The sequence below is a fragment of the Heptranchias perlo genome, chromosome 22, assembly GCF_035084215.1.
Source record: "Heptranchias perlo isolate sHepPer1 chromosome 22, sHepPer1.hap1, whole genome shotgun sequence".
Classification (NCBI taxonomy): domain Eukaryota; kingdom Metazoa; phylum Chordata; class Chondrichthyes; order Hexanchiformes; family Hexanchidae; genus Heptranchias; species Heptranchias perlo.
Genome location: NC_090346.1, coordinates 35,743,204 through 35,763,803, shown reverse-complemented (window position 1 = coordinate 35,763,803; position 20,600 = coordinate 35,743,204). Strand labels below are relative to the sequence as shown.

Genomic DNA, 20,600 nt, shown 5'->3' with positions numbered 1-20,600 from the left:
TTTCATGAAGATAGTGTCCCTTTAACAGATTAACAATAAAACACCATCAAAAAAGTAGGGATACATTGTAATTGTTGTGTTGTTTTGCTAAATAAAACACTGTCTGTAAATGTTTCATAAGTAGTTATTTATTATTCAGTTAATTTGCATTAGGGGCATAACACCTTATTAAAACATATAATCAGTCTACAACACTATACAAAAGCAATAACATCGATAACAATAGAAAATCTATTACTAAGAACTGAAACTTAATCATTTTTAGTGCGTAAAACAACGTCCCAAGGCACTTCACAGGCGTGTAATCAAACAAAATTTGACACTTATACTGTGCACGTTTGTTTGTACCCAACTGTGAGACACAGAGAAGAATGTTTGTAACATCTGTACAGTTTATCTCAAAAGTAAAGTCTTGTGTTTGGATTTTTATAGTTGTTATAAAAAAAAATCATTATTATAAACCTGTCGTAATAAACCTTTTACCTCCTGTTGAACCTTAGTAGGATGGTATAGACAAAACTGCTGGTCTTACCCTCCCATTTCCTGTGAAAAGACTGTCATGGACAGCAACACTTAAAAACTCAGGAGAAATGAGGTCATATAACGTTAGCTTTTTATCTGGCTCTGCTTTTTTTTAATGATTGTCATAATTTTATACAAAAATAAGTTGTGATGATCGTGCAGCCTGAGGTACCAGTGAAAGATGAAGTGTCCTGTCGTCGTTATGTCATCCTGACTTCCCACTTTTTTCCGTAACAAAAATTGAATTTTGGAAGTGTGGGACAGCGTTCGCAATCCAGTTGATGGCTGCTGATTCCTGCTCCTTACAGTTGTGACAACATTGCTGAAGTGGGAAGATGTATATAAATTGGTGCTTTTGTATAGTGTTGTAGACTGATTATATGTTTTAATAAAGTGTTATGCATCTAATGCAAATTAACTGAATAATAAATAACTACTTATGAAACATTTACAGACAGTGTTTTATTTAGCAAAACAACACAACAGTTACAATGTATCCCTACTTTTTCGATGGTGTTTGTCTTTTGACAGTTCACAGCTGTATACCTGGGAAACTAGTCAATAACGTATAAAGTAGCTCACCATGGCACTGAAATCATAGCAAGGTCTGTTTTTGACCAATGATTGATACTACAGCTATGTTGTGAATCAAGTTTTTGATATATAAAAGGATGGTTTGTATAAAAGTAAACCAGCTGGCTTTAGCACGCCTGTCAGTATAAATGCAAAGTGGCTTACTATCCAAGGTGGTGGTTTGTTCTGGCCACGAGCAAGCTGAGCAGCTGAAATATCCATGTCGATGCCCTACAAAACCAGCAGCTTGGCTTAGAGTTGTGAATTTCTGAATTAAATTGCAGGGAAGTAGAATTTGTGGAGCATTTTCCAAAGGAAATGCACAGGTGCCTGTTTAGGAAAGCAGTGTATAGGCTTGATGCTGGAGCAAGAAGGAGCGATGAAATGGTGTCCACTAATGAAGAAAGGAAAGTCTACTTAATGGTGAATTGATGCCTGTGACCCCAGGGACACCATACTTTAAGGAATTAATTCTTCAATAGAAAGATCGCATGGGGCAAAGGACATTGTGAACTTGTGGGAAAGTTTGTCCACACAATTCACTGTAAGTGGGCGAAGTGGAAGAAATTAGCACAAAGTACTTACCTATATATATTATGAAGCCCTTTGGGATAATTATCTCATAAATGGACTAAATTGATATAAATTATATCCTCTAGGTCTTCAGAATGTATTCTATTTATTGCATACATTAAAAATTAATCTGGTAAAGGATTAAAGTTAGTTAAGGAGGTAACAAGATGTGTTTAACGATAGATTGTATTCCTCAGTGGTTCGGTACAAGTGCTAATTAGTTAGGATGGGATTAGAATGCGTTTTGAATATTCTTTTGAAAGGAAAAATAATCCCAGTAATTACAGTGTGATGTGAAGTCACCTCCATAAACATGGAAAAATATTTTGTGGAAGTTCATCGAGTTACATCGAAATTACAGCACAAAAACAGGCCATTCGGCCCAAGTGGTCTATGCCAGCGTTTATGCTCCACACGAACCTCCTCCCTCCCTACTTCATCTAACCCTATCAGGATACCCTTCTTTCCTTTCTCCCTCACATGCATATCTAGGTCCCCTTAAATGCATCTGTGCCAATTGCCTCAACAACTCCTTGCGGTAGCGCACTCCACATTCTTACTACTCTTTCAGTAAAGAAGTTTTTCCTGAATTCCCTACGGCGACTGTTTTATATTTGTGACCCCTAGTTTTGGACTCCCCACAAGTGGAAACATTTTCTCCACGTCTACCCTATCATTATCTTAAAGACCTCTGTCAGGTCATCCCTCAGCCTTCTCTTTTCTAGAGAAAAGAGCTCCATGCCTGTTTAGCCTTTCCTGATAAGGATATCCTCTCAGTTCTGGTATCATCTTTGTGAATTTTTCTTGCACCCCCTCTGATACCTCTATATCCTTTCTATAACATGGAGACCAGAACTGTGCATAATATTCCAAGTGTGGTCTAACCAAGGTTCTGTACAAGTTTAAAATAACTTCTTTGCTTTTCAATTCTATCCCTCTAGAAGTAGCGACACTGCTTTTAGTGATATCTGTACTCCTAGATCCCTTTGCTCCTCTATCTCGTTTAAACCCTTATTATCCAAGCAGTAGGTGGCCTCCTTATTCTTCCGACTAAAATGCACCACCTCACACTTATCTATATTGAAATTCATTTGCCAATTACACGCCCATTCTGCAAGTTTATTAATGTCCTCTTGCATTTTGATGTATTCTTCCTTTGTATTAACTACACCTCCCAATTTGGTGTCGTCCACAAATTTTGAAAGTGTACTTCCGATTCCCGAGTCCAAATCATGAATGTAAATGATGAACAACATTGGTCCCAGCATCGATCCCTGTGGAACACCACTTCCCACCTTTTACCAGTCTGAGTAACCTTTAACCCCTACTCTCTTTTCTGTTTTGTAGCCAGTTTGCTATCCATTCTGCTACCTGTCCTCTGACCCCACCTGCTCTGATCTTAGCCATGAGTCTACAATGTGGTGTATATATATATATACGTATATATCCAAATATATTACATCTACTGCATTACCCATGTCTACTCTTTCTATTACTTCTTAAAAGAATTCAGTAAGGTTAGTCAAGCATGACTTTCCCTTCTGAAATCCGTGCTGACTATTCTTTATTATATTTTTGTACTCTGGATGTCCATCTATTACATCTTTGAGTAAAGGTTCCATTATGTTTCCTACCACTGACGTTAACTGGTTAACTGGTCTGTAGTTTCCTGGACATGTTCTATCTCCGTTTTTAAATATAGGAATAACATTAGCTGTCCGCCAGACCTTTGGCACTATTCCCTTTTCTAATGAATTTTTATATATATATACACATATATAATATTGCTTCTGCTATCTCCTCCCTAACTTCTTTTAATATTCACGGATGCAATTCATCTGGACCAAGGGGTCTTATCCTCCCTAAGTTTGATTAGTTTATCAATTATCTCCCCTCTTTCTATCTTAAATGTTTTAATATCTTTATTGATTTTTTCTAATGTCCTGCCCACCTTGTTAGTCTCCCTGGTAAGTACGGAGGCAAAGTAACTATTCAATATTTTTGCCGTTTTGTTGTCACTACCTGTGAGTTTATCATGTGGCCCTATCCTTATTCTGATTATGTCATGACATACAATATAAAAATATATTTAACAGGAAATATTAGTAAAGGAAAAATGAGAAAAAAAATACTATATGTTAGGAAGGTAGGGAACAGGGGAAGAGGACTCTTGGTGGTACATTTTTGTCTTCACCATCTGGGCAGTAATATGACAGAGTAGATTGCCCACCTGTTGCAGAACCCATCCAATTTTCATCCCATTGATTTCCGATTACTGCCCATGCAGTAAAGACAAAAATTTACCCTGTAGAGTTGCTGGGCCGAGGTTAGGAAGATGGCTTCACCAGGCTAAGGAAGACAGATTGTTTTGTTCTCTCTTCTTGCCAATTTTCTCTCCAGTCTCTTCTGAAGGTGTTGACTCCTGGCTGGAGTTTTGTTCACAGATGCTAGTCATCCTCTGACTCTTCACCCATGTTGCAATTATTTAAGTGAGCCTTGACAGTGACGGTTAGCAGGTTATTCAACCGTGGGGGTCCTAATTGAGTCAGATCCTCTCCTCAACTGATGCCTGCACATGTGAACTCCAAGCAGGGATCACTGGATAGTGATCAGGAGTGAAAACCCTGGCTGATTTTCCCCTCGCTAACCCTGGGGTGCTGAGGCCAATTGTAGTAACCCTGCTATGACCCCAGCTGAGATTAGTTAACTTTGCACAGAGCAGAGACCATTCGTAGGATCTTCCTGATCTGTGTGGTTCAGCGACTCATTGTGCCTTTGGGGGCCAGGAAGAGGGTCTTTGACAAGACATTTTCTTTTTCAAATTATCATAGTCTTTTATTTGGACACCTATTTGAAATGCTCTTTGTCAGTTAGTGACCTTTTTATCTTTCCATTCTAAATGATATTGGTGTGCATATGGTTTCTCAGTGCCCGTGTGCATTGCCAGTGTGTCCAGGTTATTTAGATCAATAGTGAGAGTGGCTACTTGGAATGCCAAGTGATTGAATAAGCCAACTAAACACCATAAAATGTTATCAAGCTGAATAAATTGAAATGTCAAGTGGCATTACCACAGAGCTGACTTGAGTGACACTGAATTGCAGAAGGACCCAAAATCCAAATTGCTCAGTGAAGTTCTGTTAAAATTTTCATTCTAGATTGGTTCTTTTATTTAATTCAAACGATCAAGAATTTTTTGATCAATGACTCTCGCTATAAACTAGCCTTCAGACTGGAGATTTGGATATTCTTATTATACAGATCTTGAATATTTAATAGGTAAACTGTTTTACTGTATAAACTCTTTGAAATATTTTGGTAAAATTATGCTACACAGTACCTCAGAAGAAGGAGAATTCAAATAAATTATAAGATTAATAATCGATGCTGGACTCTTTTTTTTGAAGGAAAAGAAACTTTGGAGTTAGGAAAATATATTTCATTCTTTTGTTTATCTGAGAGAAATTATCTATAGTGCTCTTAGATGGAATTGTGTAGAACATGATTGTTGTTGATAGCCCGAATATGGGAATGAAAATACTGTCAAACTGCCATTGGCTTCAGTGACTTCAGCACTGACCTCCAGGTTTTGTATCTCCCCCATTTACCATATGCCTCTCACTTCCTTAGCTAATGACACGTCCGTTCCTTTCATGTCTTAATGCTTCAATTGCTTGACTGAGATGATTTAATACATCATTCTCCTCTCTGTGGTTGTCTTTTTTATTTAAAAATATATTTATTGCCCTTTATCTGATTGTATTTATATGCTTGTTCACCTCTTATTTTTCAATTTTGAAGAAGGGCACACAACCAAAAAGTCAATTGTCTGTCCTCTCCACAGATACTGATTGGCCTGTTGTGTGTTTCCATCATTTCCTCATTGCTGCTACATGAGTTTCCGATGATATCCACTCATAACTAACAAAACCTTAAAAGATTTTTTTTATATAAAGCTGTTTGACTCAAAAGGTGGACCATTCCCCCTCTACCGCCCCATTTCTCAAGAAAGGCTAGAAGCTTTGCAGAAATCTGTCAACCAACACACTCATCCCCACACTGGGTTAAGTTAAATACCTCACCACATGACTGATGAGAAAACAGCATTTAAAACAGTGGTGCCTGATGAAGTTAGAGGTGAATGGATTGTCACATTACTTTTTACAGTTGTTTTAAAAGCATACCTTCTCTATTCCTCACAGCAACTTAAGCAAATTGCTGAGGGGAGTAACTATGCCAGTTCCCATTAGTGTTTCCAAAGAAGAATTAACAGAACAACTTACTGGGAGGCTGGGAGTACAATTCCTTTGGCCATTGTGGGTGGCAAAATCGGAAACACGTTCTTTTGAATGCATTTACGTTGTGCCTGCACATTATGACCAGAGAAATTCTACCCCCGTGGTATAGTAACTATCAGCTTATACTTCCACATACAAGGCATGGAGATGTTGCTTCCTGGTTTGATGTTGATGAATACCGGATTGGCTTTTTGAATGATACCACATTTTGTGTGTGACCTCATTGAAGTGATGTTGGAGTAAGCTTATCACTCTTGCACTGGGCACTGATAAAACTGTTGTTAGTGTAGAACACGGCTACCTCTGGGAAAATCCATGGGGATGAATTTCAATCTTTGCCACCTGGACGATAATGTGGTGGAGCGGATCACATGCCCGTTATAGAACGTGTCCCATTATAACCAGCGGGCACTCTGTTCCGCCACATTGCCACCCAGGCGGCAAAGTTGAAAATTGACCCTTGAATTTTGGTTTACCCCCTGGGAAAAACCAGAGGAAAGGTTTTCCCAAACCAGCCCTGCTCCTCTTTGCACTTAAATAGCCATGATGTGGAGATGCCGGTGATGGACTGGGGTTGACAATTGTAAACAATTTTACAACACCAAGTTATAGTCCAACAAATTTATTTTTAATTCCACAAGCTTTCGGAGGCTTCCTCCTTCGTCACCTGACGAAGGAGGAAGCCTCCGAAAGCTTGTGGAATTAAAAATAAATTTGTTGGACTATAACTTGGTGTTGTAAAATTGTTCACACTTAAATAGCAGCATTGGAGGAAGCTGGAGAACAGTCCATCTCTGTACTCTCTTTTACGTTCGCTGTCAAAGAGAGAAGGTAAACATTAAACAAATACTGAGGGCTTTTTGTTGCAGTTGGTCTGTAATATCACAACATAGCTCCTGTGTGTAGCAGCTGGCAGAAACAACTGTGGCAGTATTTGGGACTTTCTATCAATACAGTGAGGCTTTCCCCAAGGTCCCAGCATACACTGACTTATCAGCTCCGAGACTTGGCTCACTCCTTTTAAAAATCAGGGGAAAACAGGGTTGTGGAAATGAATGCACCAATTCAGCGTGCCAGTAGAAGCCTCGCAAATTAAACTCCCTGCATACAAAAGAATTCTCCAGCAATTCCTCCGAGTGCTCTAAACTGCACAACATTGATTACACTCACTGAAATCCAATGGGGCACAGTGGTAACCAATCATAATTTCAAACATGTATTTAATACATTTTACAGTCATTCTCAGAATTCAAAAAGTAAAATTCCTTGCATGGCTGATGTAGAAATTGAACATTCTAGAGAATTTTAGCACCAGTTTCACTGGCAAAGGAAGCTGAATTGAGAAGTGAAATGCATCATTATGTTGTTATGCTGACTGATCATTTTGATTTGTTCCAGGTGTAAAAGCGGTCTTCGCTGGCCACTACCATCGGAACGCCGGTGGCATGTTTAACAGTCTGGATATGGTGGTGACTTCAGCTATAGGCTGCCAGCTGGGGGAGGACAAACATGGTGTGCGGGTAGTGGCAGTGACAGAGGAGAAGATCTACCACAAGTACGTCACTCTGGATGAACTAAACGATCTTACAGTTAATGAGATAATTTCAGACCTTTTTGAGGTAAATGTTCCGAACGACTGCCTCTAGTGCAAAGTGGTGAAAAGATGGTGTTTTATGAGTGCACACATGGAGCAACAAAAGATGAGTCGCATCAAATTTGCATTTCTGCTGAAGTCAACTATATAACCACACGATGAATTGGCCAGAAAGATTTATCTTGCAGTACTAAAGTGGGAGCTCCAATATGTTTACTCTACCAAATCAACCATACACTTTTCCATATATTTAGGTAGATTGCAGTTGGACACATAATTTTGAAACTTTTTAGGGCACTATTTTTGCTACCATGTGTGCCACCGTTCTACCAGCTGTCATCACTTTAATCCATGATCTGTACTCAATCTCTACACAAGCTGTACACTTTGAAATATCTCAAATAATAAAGGAAATGCAAACAAGAACACCAAAAGTACTTTTCTTAATTAGGAAAAATGGAAATAAGGATTATGTTTTTGAAATGTTCATTACTGAGCTAATTAACAACTATAGCAACAGTTTTTCTGTGTACGGCACAGTTTGCAGGATTCCACCTATGGCGAATTTTAATTAACACTTCAAAAGCCAAACGGCCAAACCTCAGACAGACACTTTGTGGTGTGTCCGACCGGGGCATTAATTAGGTGTCACTGTTGTAGTAAGACAGCTTGGGCACATCACCAATTTAATTTCATACCTGCCATAAATGTAAGGATCTGACATTCTGGAGAACTGAGTAACCTGCAAACCATCCTATTTGTTGGAAATTAGTGGTTATCCAGGATTAAGATCAACACAATTTTCAGAATCTAAATGCCATTAATGTCATCTCTTCAATATAAACATAATTTTTGCCTTAAGAGCACTGAATGCAAAATTCACAACATATCTAAATGCTAATTCTTCATAACCGATTCGGTCTTTAGTTCAATTAAATTATACTACCTAAGTCAACACACATTTAAATTTGATTTAATGGAGGATTATCATGTTGCAATCTTACTATTGCTTATTCATTAGTTACTTCCTATCCAATAGGGAATTCAGGAGAAACTTTACCCAGAGAGTGGTTAGAACGACTAGCATAGATGCATTTAAGGGGAAGCTAGATAAACACATGAGGGAGGAAAGGAATAGAAGGATATGCTGACAGGGTTAGATGAAGAAGGGAGGGAGGTGGCTCGTGTGGAGCATAAACACCAGCATGGACCTGTTGGGCCGAATGGCCTGTTTCTGTGCTGTACATCCTGTGTAATTCTATGTAACGTGATCTTCCAGCACATACTAACCAGCCTCTGCTTGATCTAAACAACCATTACAATATACGTAGAGAACAGAGGTACCTTGTTTCCGATCATTTATTCTGATAAATGGAGCAGAAATCACTCTAATGGAGAAACCAGATTATTGTAATGCTTTAACATGGAAACTGAAGGCTTAACACATATTATTCTATTTATGGCGAATAAAGTTTGCGAAGTAATATTGTAAATGGGAGCACATGACTTTTGTTGAAACTAACCTGGTGCAACAGCCCAAGACTGAATTTTACATGCTTTCTTAAGCTCAGCATTAGCTGTCAGTAGAAGTGGATTCAGGTTTTAAGCTTGAATATTATATAAATCTTACTTGGATTCCCATTTTCGGAGACATTAACTGACATTCGTGCTTTATCCACTCAAGATAGCTTTTACCTCTGAGCTTTTCAGTGTTTGATTTGCAGTTGACAGGAGTCTCACTTATGCGCATGTTACAAAACAGTGTCCAACAAGAGAAGGATTCACATCTCCAGTGTCATCCCCACCTCTGCTAACAAGTATTTCAGCCCCAACAGCCAGTTTTGTTTCATTATCTGCACCGAGTATTTGGTGCTCGCTGTGATGGAGACTCCAACTGAGCAGTCACCAACATTCCAATAGTATCAAGTCACAGGATTTTCACGTTTATATGAAAACTAACATAGCAGGAACATTATTACAAAGAGAGAGAGTACTGTCATAAGAGCTTTTTGGCACTCATTATTATACTTGTGTTAATTTAGTAATTGTAATTCACAGCGCCATAACATGTTACATGATTTTTGTCAGGAAATGTTACTTTCCTCGCCTTACTCTTCCCTCTCCTGAAGGCAGTATGATATATGCTGGCATCCAGATCCCAGGGCACTGGCAACTGTTGTAATGTGCAATTTGCGTATATCAAGGTCCCATAAACAGCAATGAGATAAATGGCCAGCTGATATGCTTTTTGGCTGGTGAGAGTCGAGGGATAAATGTTGACAACCTTTCAACTCATAGTCAAGAGAGCCAAGGCTGACACCGATAAATAGATTTGAAATAGAAATACTCAAAAGGGTGTGGGAAATGGGCAGGATAATGGGACTAGAATCATAGAAAGGTTACAGCACGGAAGGAGGCCATTCGGCCCATTGAGTCCATGCCAGCTCTATGCAAGAGCAATCCAGCTAATCCCACTCCCCTGCCCTTTCCCCGTAGCCCTGCAATTTTTTTCCTTTCGAGTACTTATCCCTTTTGAAGGCCATGATTGAATCTGCCTCCACCACCCCCTCTGGCAGCGCATTCCAGATCCTAACCACTCGCTGTGCAAAAAAGTTTTACCCTCATGTCACCTTTGTTTCTTTTGCCAATCACCTTAAATCTATGTCCTCTGGTTCTTGACCCTTCCGCCAATGGGAACAGTTTCTCTCCATCTATCCTGTCTAGACCCTTCATGATTTTGAATACCTCTATCAAATCTCCTCGCAACCGACTCTGTTCCAAGGAGAACAATCCCAGCTTCTCCTGTCTATCCATGTAATTTAAGTCCCTCATCCCTGGAATCATTCTAGTAAATCTCTTCTGCACCCTTTCTAAGGCCTTCACATCATTCCTAAAGTGCGATACCCAGAACTGGACACAATACCCCAGTTGTGGCCAAACCAGTGTTTTATAAAGATTCATCATGACGCCCATACTTTTGTACTCTATGCCTCTATTTATAAAGCCCAGGATCCCGTATGCTTTTTTAATCGCTTTCTCAACCTGCCCTGCCACCTTCAACGATTTGTGCACATATACCCCCAGATCTCCCTGTTCCTGTACCCCTTTTAGAGTTGTGCCTGCTAGTTTATATTACCACTCCTTGTTCTTCCTATCGAAATGTAACACTTCACATTTTTCTGCGTTAAATTTCATCTGCCACGTGTCTGCCCATGCCACCAGCCCGTCTATATCCTCTTGAAGACTATCACTATCCCCCTCACTGTTTACTACCCTTCCAAGTTTTGTGTCATCTGCAAATTTTGAAATTGTGCCCTGTACACCCAAGTCCAAGTCATTAATAGATATCAAGAAAAGCAGTGGTCCCAGCACTGACCCCTGGGGAATACCACTGTATACCTCCCTCCAGTTGGAAAAACAACCGTTCACCAATACCTCTGTTTCCTGTCCCTTAGTCAATTCTGTATCCATGTTGCTACTGCACCCTTTATTCCATGAGCTACAATCTTAATGATAAGCCTACTGTGCGGCACTTTATCAACGCCTTTTGAAAGTCCATATACACATCAACTGCATTGCCCTCACCGACCCTCTCTGTTACCTCATCAAAAAACTCTATCAGATTAATTAAACACAATTTGCCTTTAACAAATCCATGCTGGTTTTCCCTAATCAATTCACGCTTGTCCAAGTCACTGTTAATTCTGTCCCGGATTATCATTTCTAAAAGTTTCCCCACCACTAAGGTAAAACTGACTGGCTGGGTTTATCCTTACACCCTTTTTTGAACAAGGGTGTAACATTTGCAGTTCTCCAGTTCTCTGACACCACCCCCATATCTACGGATGTTTGGAAGATTATGGCCTGTACCTCCACCCACAATTTCCACCTTTCCTTAGCAACCTAGGATGCATCCCATTCGGACCGGGTGACTTTACAACTAGCCTTTCAAGTACCTCTTCTTTATCAATTTTTAGCCCATCCAGTATCTCAACTATATCTTCCTTTACTGAAACTCTGGCAGCATCTTCTTCCTTGGTAAAGACTGATGCAAAGTATTCATTTAGTACCTCGGTCATCCCCTCTGCCACCATTAATAGATCTCCTTTATGGTCCCCAATCGGCCCCACCCCTCCTCTTACTACCCGTCTACTAATAACATGTCTTTAGAAGACTTTTTCATTTCCTTTTATGTTTGCCGCCAGTCTATTCTCATATTCTCTCTTTGCCCCTCTTACTTTCTTTTTCACTTCCCCTCTGAACGTTCTATATTCTGCCTGGCTTTCACTTGTGTTATCAACCTGTTATTCGTCATATGCCCCTTTTTTTCCGTTTCATCTTACTCACTATCTCTTTTGTCATCCAGGGAGCTCTGGCTTTGGTTGCCCTACCTTTCTGCCTTGTGGCAATGTGCCTAGACTGTACCCGAACCATCTCCTCCTTATAGGCCGCCCACTCAATTACAGTTTTGCCTGCCAATCTTTGATTCCAATTTACCCGGGCCAGATCTGTTCTCATCCCATTAAAACTGGCCCTCCTCCAATTGAGTATTTTTACTTTAGAGTGGTCTGTGTCCTTTTCCATAGCTATTCTAAACTTTATGATAGTATGATCGCTGCTCCCTAAATGCTCCCCCACTGACACTTGCTCCACTTGGCCCGCCTCATTCCCTAGAACGGATGGTGCTATATTCTGCAACTTTCTGATTTGTCTAAATGGATAGCTCTTTCAAATAGCTGAGACAGGCTCAATGGGCTGAATGGCCACCTTCTCTGCTAAAAAAAATTCCTTGATTCTATGTACACTGGACAGAGCTTCCCTGAAATCAACTGCAAAATATTTCTTTGCAAACTTGGCAGCATTGAGGCCCAGTACACTTGTTATACCCTTTGTGCATGTCATTCAGTGTTACCTTTTACTGTCATCTTCGGCATAGAAACCCACCCGAGATTTGCAAAAACAAAACAGCACTGCATAACAACAATGGAGATTCTCAAATTTAAAGACAAATCAGAAAGTTGCAGAATGTAGCACCGATGTCGGAAAGTGATTCTAAGACTATCATTTAGCCCCGGCAATCAGAGGACAGCCACAACAATAAAAACACGCATTTATGTAGCGCCATTAACCTAGAAAAACATCCCAAGGCATTTGAGAGGCGTCAGGGAAAAAAAACAATGCGCCTCAGCTCCACTTTTATTATCTGGGACATGATCCGATTAATTAGATTACAGCTGTATAATCTCTCCCACCTACCCACGTACAGGCTGTTCTATATTTACTTTAAGATCTGAGTAAAATTCTGTGGGACCAATGAAACGTGACATCAACTCATAAAACAATAAACAGTGATATTAATTTAAAACTGAAATTAAAATAACTTTGAACCTGAATTTGAGATATTCATGTAGGAATATAGCGGCAATGCATAAATTTACCCAAATAAGGCAACAGCCAAAAAAAATGTAACTTTTTTTCCTCCTAAACTCAATTTCATTGTGTTTAATCCTTATTTTTAAAAATTAATTCTCAAGATGTGGGCACGTCGCTGGCAAGGCCGGCATTTATGGCCCATCTCCAGATGCTTTGATTTACTATCAAAAATAAATCATAAAGCATCGAAGAGTAAAGTAAAGGAACGCCAATGATTTTAAATGTATATTTCATATATTTTTAATGTTTCTTTCCCCTAGACTTTCTGAATGAGTTGGCTCTCTTCCTGGCTCTTCTCTGAACAGAGTTGTCAAATTAATCATCATCTACTCTGTGATACACTCGAGCCCCAGTGGCTCATGTTACTTCTCTGGCTCAGTTCCTCTACGTACTGGGTATTAACTGGGTAAACTGTATGGTCACCATGTACTCACATAGAGCAGGTTAAGAAAGAGAAAAGAAAGACTGACTTGCATTTATATAGCACCTTTCACAACCTCAGGACAACCCAAAGCACTTTACAACCAATGAAGTACTTTTGAAGTGTAGTCACTGTTGTACTGTAGGAAACACGACAGCCAATTTGTGCACAGCAAGGTCCCACAAATAGTAATAAAATAAATGACCAGAGCCTGAAAGGGTGGTGGAAGCAGATTCAATAGTAACTTTCAAAAGGGAATTGGATAAATACTTGAAGGCAAAAAATTTACAGGGCTCTGGGGAAAGAGCAGAGGAATGGGACTAGATGGATAGCTCTTTCAAAGAGCTGGCACAGACACAAAGGGCCGAATAATGCCCCCCCCCCCCCCACCATGTGCTGGACCTACAATGATACTATGATCACGGTTTTAGGTGTTGGTTGAGGGATAAATGTTGGCCAGGACACGGGGCGAACTCCCCTACTCTTCTTCGATTAGTGCCATGGGATCTTTTATGTCCACTCCTCAGTACTGCACTGGAGTGTCAGCATAGATTATGTGCTCAAGTCTCTGGAGTAGGACTTGAACCTGTAGCCTTCTGACTGAGAGAGTACTACCACTGAGCCACAGCTGACAAGGATTAATGTGTCTTGTGTTTCATGGGTATACTATGTCCCTCAGGTACAAATGACTTGCATACAAATGTGTCAGCTTTCACATGGAATTGTTAGTGGAGTGCATCACTGCTGGACTCTTTAGAAGAATACACTGGTCTCCTATATATTCAGATGCTAAGATATGTAAGGGAACGTTGTTTATGTTCCTTTACTCTTTCTGGAGTATAGAGCTTAAGGTGATCTTTCTTTATAGCTTAAGCTCTTTACTCATGAGATCATTGTTGCTACTCTTTGCATCATCTCCGATACATTTATGTCCCTTTTTGAAATTTGTATACCGTACATGAAGTATGTTCTCACCAATCGACTACAAAACGTCACCACGACTAGTAGATTCTCCACTGTTCTGGCTACATATCCCAATCAACATTCTCTTTGTTTTTTAAATGCTTATCCACATTCTCAAAATTGAAAGTGACAAGCCTACTCCCAGATCTCTTTCAAAGTCTCCTGTGCTAATTCTATCCCTTCATTGGATACCTATTCAGCTACATTTTTCTCCCATATGCAATAATTTGTATATGCTGATATGAAATTTCATTTGTCTGCTCAATTGATTATAGATCTAAATCCTTCTGTAAAATATTAACTAGATCATGTCCCTTTTCCCCCTCCCTATTTTGGTGTCATCCATGTTATGCATGTAGGTAAGAAGCATGTAGGTAAGAAGCAAATGTTCTGACTATATGCAGCATTTTGCAGCATATGAATTAGGTTATTAATTGCATATGATATTCAAATGAAAGTGACTATGAATGACCATGAAGATTTGTGACTGCATGTACTTTTTCTGTCTCCCTTTATTTTGCGCTCAGTTTTTACAGATGCAACTGCCTTTTTAAGGCTTCATTTTTTGACCAGATTTTTTAAACTGTTAAAGTTTTAGTCAAACACAACTGTGACTCGTTCCTGGCGGCCTTTAACATTTTTATGTCTGGGGCTGCCATTTTGGATCCTGGGTCATTGTTGTAAATCAAAATGTTTGCAACCATTGGTGTGGATTTATGGATTAGAATCTGGACTGAAATAACAACATTCGAGCTGCTGTACATAGTTTTGCACTTTTTAATTTGCACCATGGTAGGTAGAGGTTTTTATTCACCATTCTCACTGATTATGTGTTTTGAGGCCTTTATTATTACATATTATAGACATGAATTTGTATGGATCCAATTCTATCAGCTTGTTCTTCATACCAACAGTTAGGATAGCAAACCACTCCTAATAATTAATGAAGCATTAGGGAATGTAGTTAAAAGCTCTGATGATTCAGGGATTGTAGCCCATTAATGTTCTGATTGCATACAATTTATATTTTAAATTTATGAAATAAAACTGCTAAAGTCAATGTATAGACATGGTCACCCTAGCCTTGGCATCGTAAAATGTCCTGTGTGAAAATATAATTAGAAAAACAGAATATAACCCCCAGTGCCTCAATTGGTAATTATACTGTGTAATACAGAGCCGTGCTGGCCTGAAAGATCCCTAGTTCGATTTGTGGTCTCTGGTGTATTAGCTGATCTCAGGTGGCAGTGGAGTGCTACAATTGACCTTGTCTCAGGTTAGGGAGGAGAAACATGAATTAACTAGTGACCCTTGCTGGAGGTGTGTAAGGACCAGGACTTCTAGAAGTAAAGGGAATTAGGGGTTACGGGGTGCGGGCAGGAAATTGGACATGAATTTAGATTTGAGGTTAGGATCAGATCAGCCATGATCTTATTGAATGGCGGAGCAGGCTCGAGGGGCCGATTGGCCTACTCCTGCTCCTATTTCTTATGACCGGACTCTGTTGTGATGGCCCTCTGACACAATAGCCCATTAAAATTCACTAAGCAGGCACATACATCACAAATGGCTGGTTGGGCAAAGGGGTTTACTGCTACTGGTAGTAGTAGAAGATTCATCAGATTCATGAAAAAGGCAGTTCAGGAGGGGGGAGATTTAAAAAGCACAAATAATACAATTTCTAAAGATAATTTGGAAAGCTGACATAAAATCAACACAGATGGCTAAAAAATAAATAGGACTTCTGTTATCAAGCGTTCTTGCCAAATCTTTTGGAAATTGTAAGTTATCTCATTCAGATTTCTGACACTGATTCTATTTTTTCGGATCCATTGTTCACACAACCTTTTTTACAGAGCCAAGTCTATACTTAGATTTTGGTTGTTCTGTTATAATGTCTTTATTGTTTTATACAACTATTAAGAGATTTATACTGGAACTGGAGAAGAATGCAGAAGGAGCTTTGTTCAGTTTTCTGAATTGTATCATGAGGGAACTGCTTTGTACATTTAAAGGGTCACCATTTGTGTTTGTAAAATTGTATGTGCAACTACATTACTGGCCACACAATGCTCTAATTGCATCATCACTCATAACACAGTATTCATTTTGAACAATATAATTAAATTGTGAATAATTCTTATGAAAACAACAAGGGAAAAGTTCTTAGACCAGTCAGTCAGATTTCAGACAGTCCCTCAACATAAATTAATCCAGCTTTACGACACAGGTATTTTCAAAAGTACAGCCTCAGTGGAAGTTTCCCCAAGTGACAAAACAACTTTTAAATCAATATTTTCTCATTAAGATTCACCTTGTTAGCAATAAGTAGCTATGTAGGTTGTGTTTTTCTGTAGATGCAATGAGAGCTCCATACTGCGAAACTCAAACCAAATTAAAACATTGCAACACCACTGTGTGGAAAAAAAACAAAGAACAGATGCAACAATCAGGCCACCTCATTCAAATTGAGCAACAAGCCCCAAGGTCTGACAAAATATTCATAAAATGTACACATTGCAAAAATCAAAATAGATTGAACAGATCTAAATTTCTATGACACCAAAATTTGTATATCAAAAGATTCCTTGATGCTTATTTTAAAGTTCACATTTTTCAGTGATTTCTTGTTCTCATTAGATGAGAATGGAATAATTTCCTAGACTGCCAATTTGTTTTTTAAAATTTTATTCATTCTCAGGATGTGGGCATTGCTGGGATTTGAACTCACGTTCTGTGGATTATTAGTCCAGGCCTCTGGATTACTGGATTTCAAGCCATGGAAGGTCAGGGATCAGGCCACATTCCCTTGGATCTGGGTCACCCCATAATAATGTCTGAGGTTTGAGAGGTAAAGTCCCCTTTCTTGTTTTGGTAGCTGTAGATGCTTCATGCAGATATGAAGCCTATTGTATGCCCAGAGGAACTTGGAGATATGAGAGTCCAGAATTGTTGGGCTTGGACCATTGCTGTTAGCAGCTGGAATAGGTAAAACAGCACAGTAGGATATTTATCTTTTTTCGTATTTACCCAATGTAGAAGTGGTATCGGTAAATTATTCCACTCCACTCCATCAAATGTCTTTTCTACATCTAGGGTAGATTACCAGGGCAGCAATGATGGTGCTACTGTGGTAATGGGTCACATTGAATTGCTGACAGAAGCCCTCAAATGGGTTAAAAGTGTGGTGATGGAGTCCCTACGTTCCAGGGTGCAACAGCATCAATGGAGTAGGTAGAGTCCTGGGTTTTGTTACTGATTTCTGATCCTGGTCCATTATGTGCGATAGCCAGCCTGGTAGTGTTAGCGTTGTCTTCATCTTGAGAGGCATCACCGGGGGGGAGGGGGATGGGGCTGTGTCATCTCGTGGTGGTCGTCAGGGTTTCTGCCGCAGCAGGATTTGTATTCAGAGGATCTGCTTTCCATGTGCACAGAGTGATTTAGCACTCACCTCTTCTTTTTCTATTAACGGATAGCTGGAGAGACTGGAGCAGATATTCGGGCAAAATAATTGTGTATTAACAATTACTTGTCGAAACTACTGAAATTGGATGCTTATTTTGTGTAGAAGTTGCTGTAACAAAAATGTGAAAGAATGTGTCACAGTTGAAAATAACGTGTAGGTTGGAAAAAGACAGAATGTTCTGACCGTGCATGAGGTAATGTCTGGATCTTGATCTAAAAAACTCTCGGAACTGGGAAGTAACATACAGCATCCCCCTGAATAAGCAGAAGTTGAGGAAAAGTCTGCATGAAGAACTGCTTAAGTCAGGAAAACTACCCTTCCTGAGATGTAAACAAGTGGGTTATAAAAGTTCAAAGAGGGATAAAATTACTCTCATTGGGCAAGAGGAGCCAGCGGCTGGCCAGGAACGCCAAGACCCAGTTAATCTGGGCAAGGGATAGAAGGGCAGATGGATCGTCCGGGAAGAATGGCCCAGACTCTCACAGAGAAAAGCAAACAGGTCATTTATATGATGCTGAAATATTAAATGATTAAAAATAAACTTAGAAGTAACAGAAACTAGAATCTCTACCTCCCTTCTGTTCCTGAGTGACACTGAAACCTAAATAAACACTGAGGCAGGTTAAGCTGGATGACTAGGAGGTAAATGTCAAGACTGGGAATCCTAGACATCAGGGCTGACCTTCTCATGGTCCACAAGTCAACGATGCAGGAGGGAAAGGGAGTGGCTCTTTCTGGGTTGCAATTTGATTCTTTTATACCATGTTGAAGTTCATTTTGTGGCTCTCCTCACTTTGTATAATGCAGAAGTGGCTGATTTTTTGCCCCCTCTCTTCCCCCCACCCCCCAATTCTATGGGGAAATAAATTTGCAGAGTTCAACACTGGAGTCCCGAGCTTCCTGTTTGGGCTGCTGGCAAAGCTTATAACATCACTGAAAGCCTGAAAATATTTTGGGTGAATTTTTGAGCTCATCAAAGCAAAAGATGTCAGTGCTAGGGTACAAACACTTTACATTCCAGGCAGCATCTAGCATTCCCAGGTCAGATAAAGTACAGCCAACTACAGAACAAATCTCTCTACCTTCTCTGCCACAGCAATATGCTAGTGCAAATTTTTGCATCGCCCACACCATTCATTCTTGGGACTTCTCTGACCATGATTGGACTCCAATGTGAAATTAAGGGCAGTTTTATGCTTTGGCTGCACAGGTCAAGACTGTTCAAACACGACCTTTACAGCTGGCAGAAATTGAAGCTGCTTTCATAATGCACATCGCTCCACATCGTCAAAACAAGAACTTAACAGCTGCCAAAATGGAGAACACGGACGTGACATTCTGCTGTTTGCTCATAGGAAAACACATTAAAATGTAATTAAGGTTTAGTGAATTTTTCAGGTTCTACACTTCATTATGTTTTTCATTTAAATGATTAAGCAGCAATTCCTAAAACTCTGCTGTCAGAATCTTATTAAAAATGAACGAGTACAAATGAAGTACGTGTAACACAGCTACCCAGAACCACTTTGCACTATATTATAATCTCAACATCAATGGTCAAATGTCTAATGACCCCAATACATTGCTCCTTAATAAAATTGTTTGCAATGGTTCAGTTTGAGCAGTATGAGGTCTCTCATTTCCAAGTTGTAACTCATCACTGCTGATATTTCACCACAGGATATTGCCCTGCTTGTTTTATTTTGTATTTCATCAAATAAAGTATACACATAGATATTCCAAACTACCTCATCAGCTGTACAGACTGCAGCCTGCCAAAGTCTTTGTACTTCAACCTCAACATACAAACAAGGAGGTAGTCATCAAACTACAGTGAGACCCAAGTTCTTTTATTAATCGTGTGGTTTTCTCCTTCACCCACCTTGCGGCACACATAGATCTTATTCTGCAATCGCACCTCAGTTTAGCAGCAGAAGAGATTGAGTTATAAGGAAGTTAACACGCAACAAAACAAAAACAGCAAGTCAGAACGAGAACAAAGGCATGGAGGGAACTTTAGAAGTAGAACTGAATTATGTGCAAGGACATTTATACCTACAATAGGCAATCAAGACAATGATGTTTAATATTAAAAAAATCTCTACACTGTATGTAGCTGCCTTTTTCTATTGGCCCATGTGCCTACGTCATGCATGAATGACCCTTAACTATTTTTATGTAATTTAAGATGGCTGAAGAATAAGATGCATTCTGATACCTATTTTGTTGAACATAATTTATGAATGAGCTTGCATTTATAGAGCGCCTTTCACTACCTCACATGATACAGATCTTCAGAATAATCCAAGGGATAGAAGAGATGGAAGTAAACAAGCTATTTATCTTGGATAACAACCAGGACTAATGGACAGTTGTACAAAATTCACAATTCTTGAGCTAAAAAGACCTCCACCCCCACCCCCCACCCCCCCAGGGGACAGTGGAGATGTGAAAGAAACTCCCAGAGAAGGTAGATGAATTGAGGTAAATTGACACTTTTGGAAACAAGCTGGATTAATATCTGTCGAGAAGTGTGATTGAGGTTTAGAGAGATATTTAACAACACTGTGCAATTTTCTTTTTCAGGAAAGGTTGCTGAAGAACATTTAATTCTCTCCCACAGCACCTGTTGATCACTAAAGTAGTTTATCAACAGTTGGTGTGTGAGGGAATTCTAGGATAATCATTGATAGACTGAATGGAGCAGGTTTGGTTGACAGACACATTTTGACACCATCATTTTCTGAGATAAGTTCA

The 20,600-nt window shown here is 39.5% G+C and overlaps 2 protein-coding genes across 3 annotated transcripts in view; one reads left to right on the top strand and one right to left on the bottom strand.

Annotated features, from left to right (window-relative positions):
* cpped1 (calcineurin-like phosphoesterase domain containing 1) overlaps window positions 1-7,986 on the top strand; it is a 162,313-nt gene extending 154,327 nt beyond the window's left edge. Inside the window, exon 4 of the mRNA XM_068003259.1 lies at window positions 7,365-7,986. Coding sequence (XP_067859360.1) covers window positions 7,365-7,612 — 248 coding nt within the window. The 3' untranslated portion in view covers window positions 7,613-7,986. The remainder of the gene's footprint in view (window positions 1-7,364) is intronic.
* snx29 (sorting nexin 29) overlaps window positions 1-20,600 on the bottom strand; it is a 594,171-nt gene that overhangs the window by 124,250 nt on the left and 449,321 nt on the right. The window lies entirely within an intron of this gene.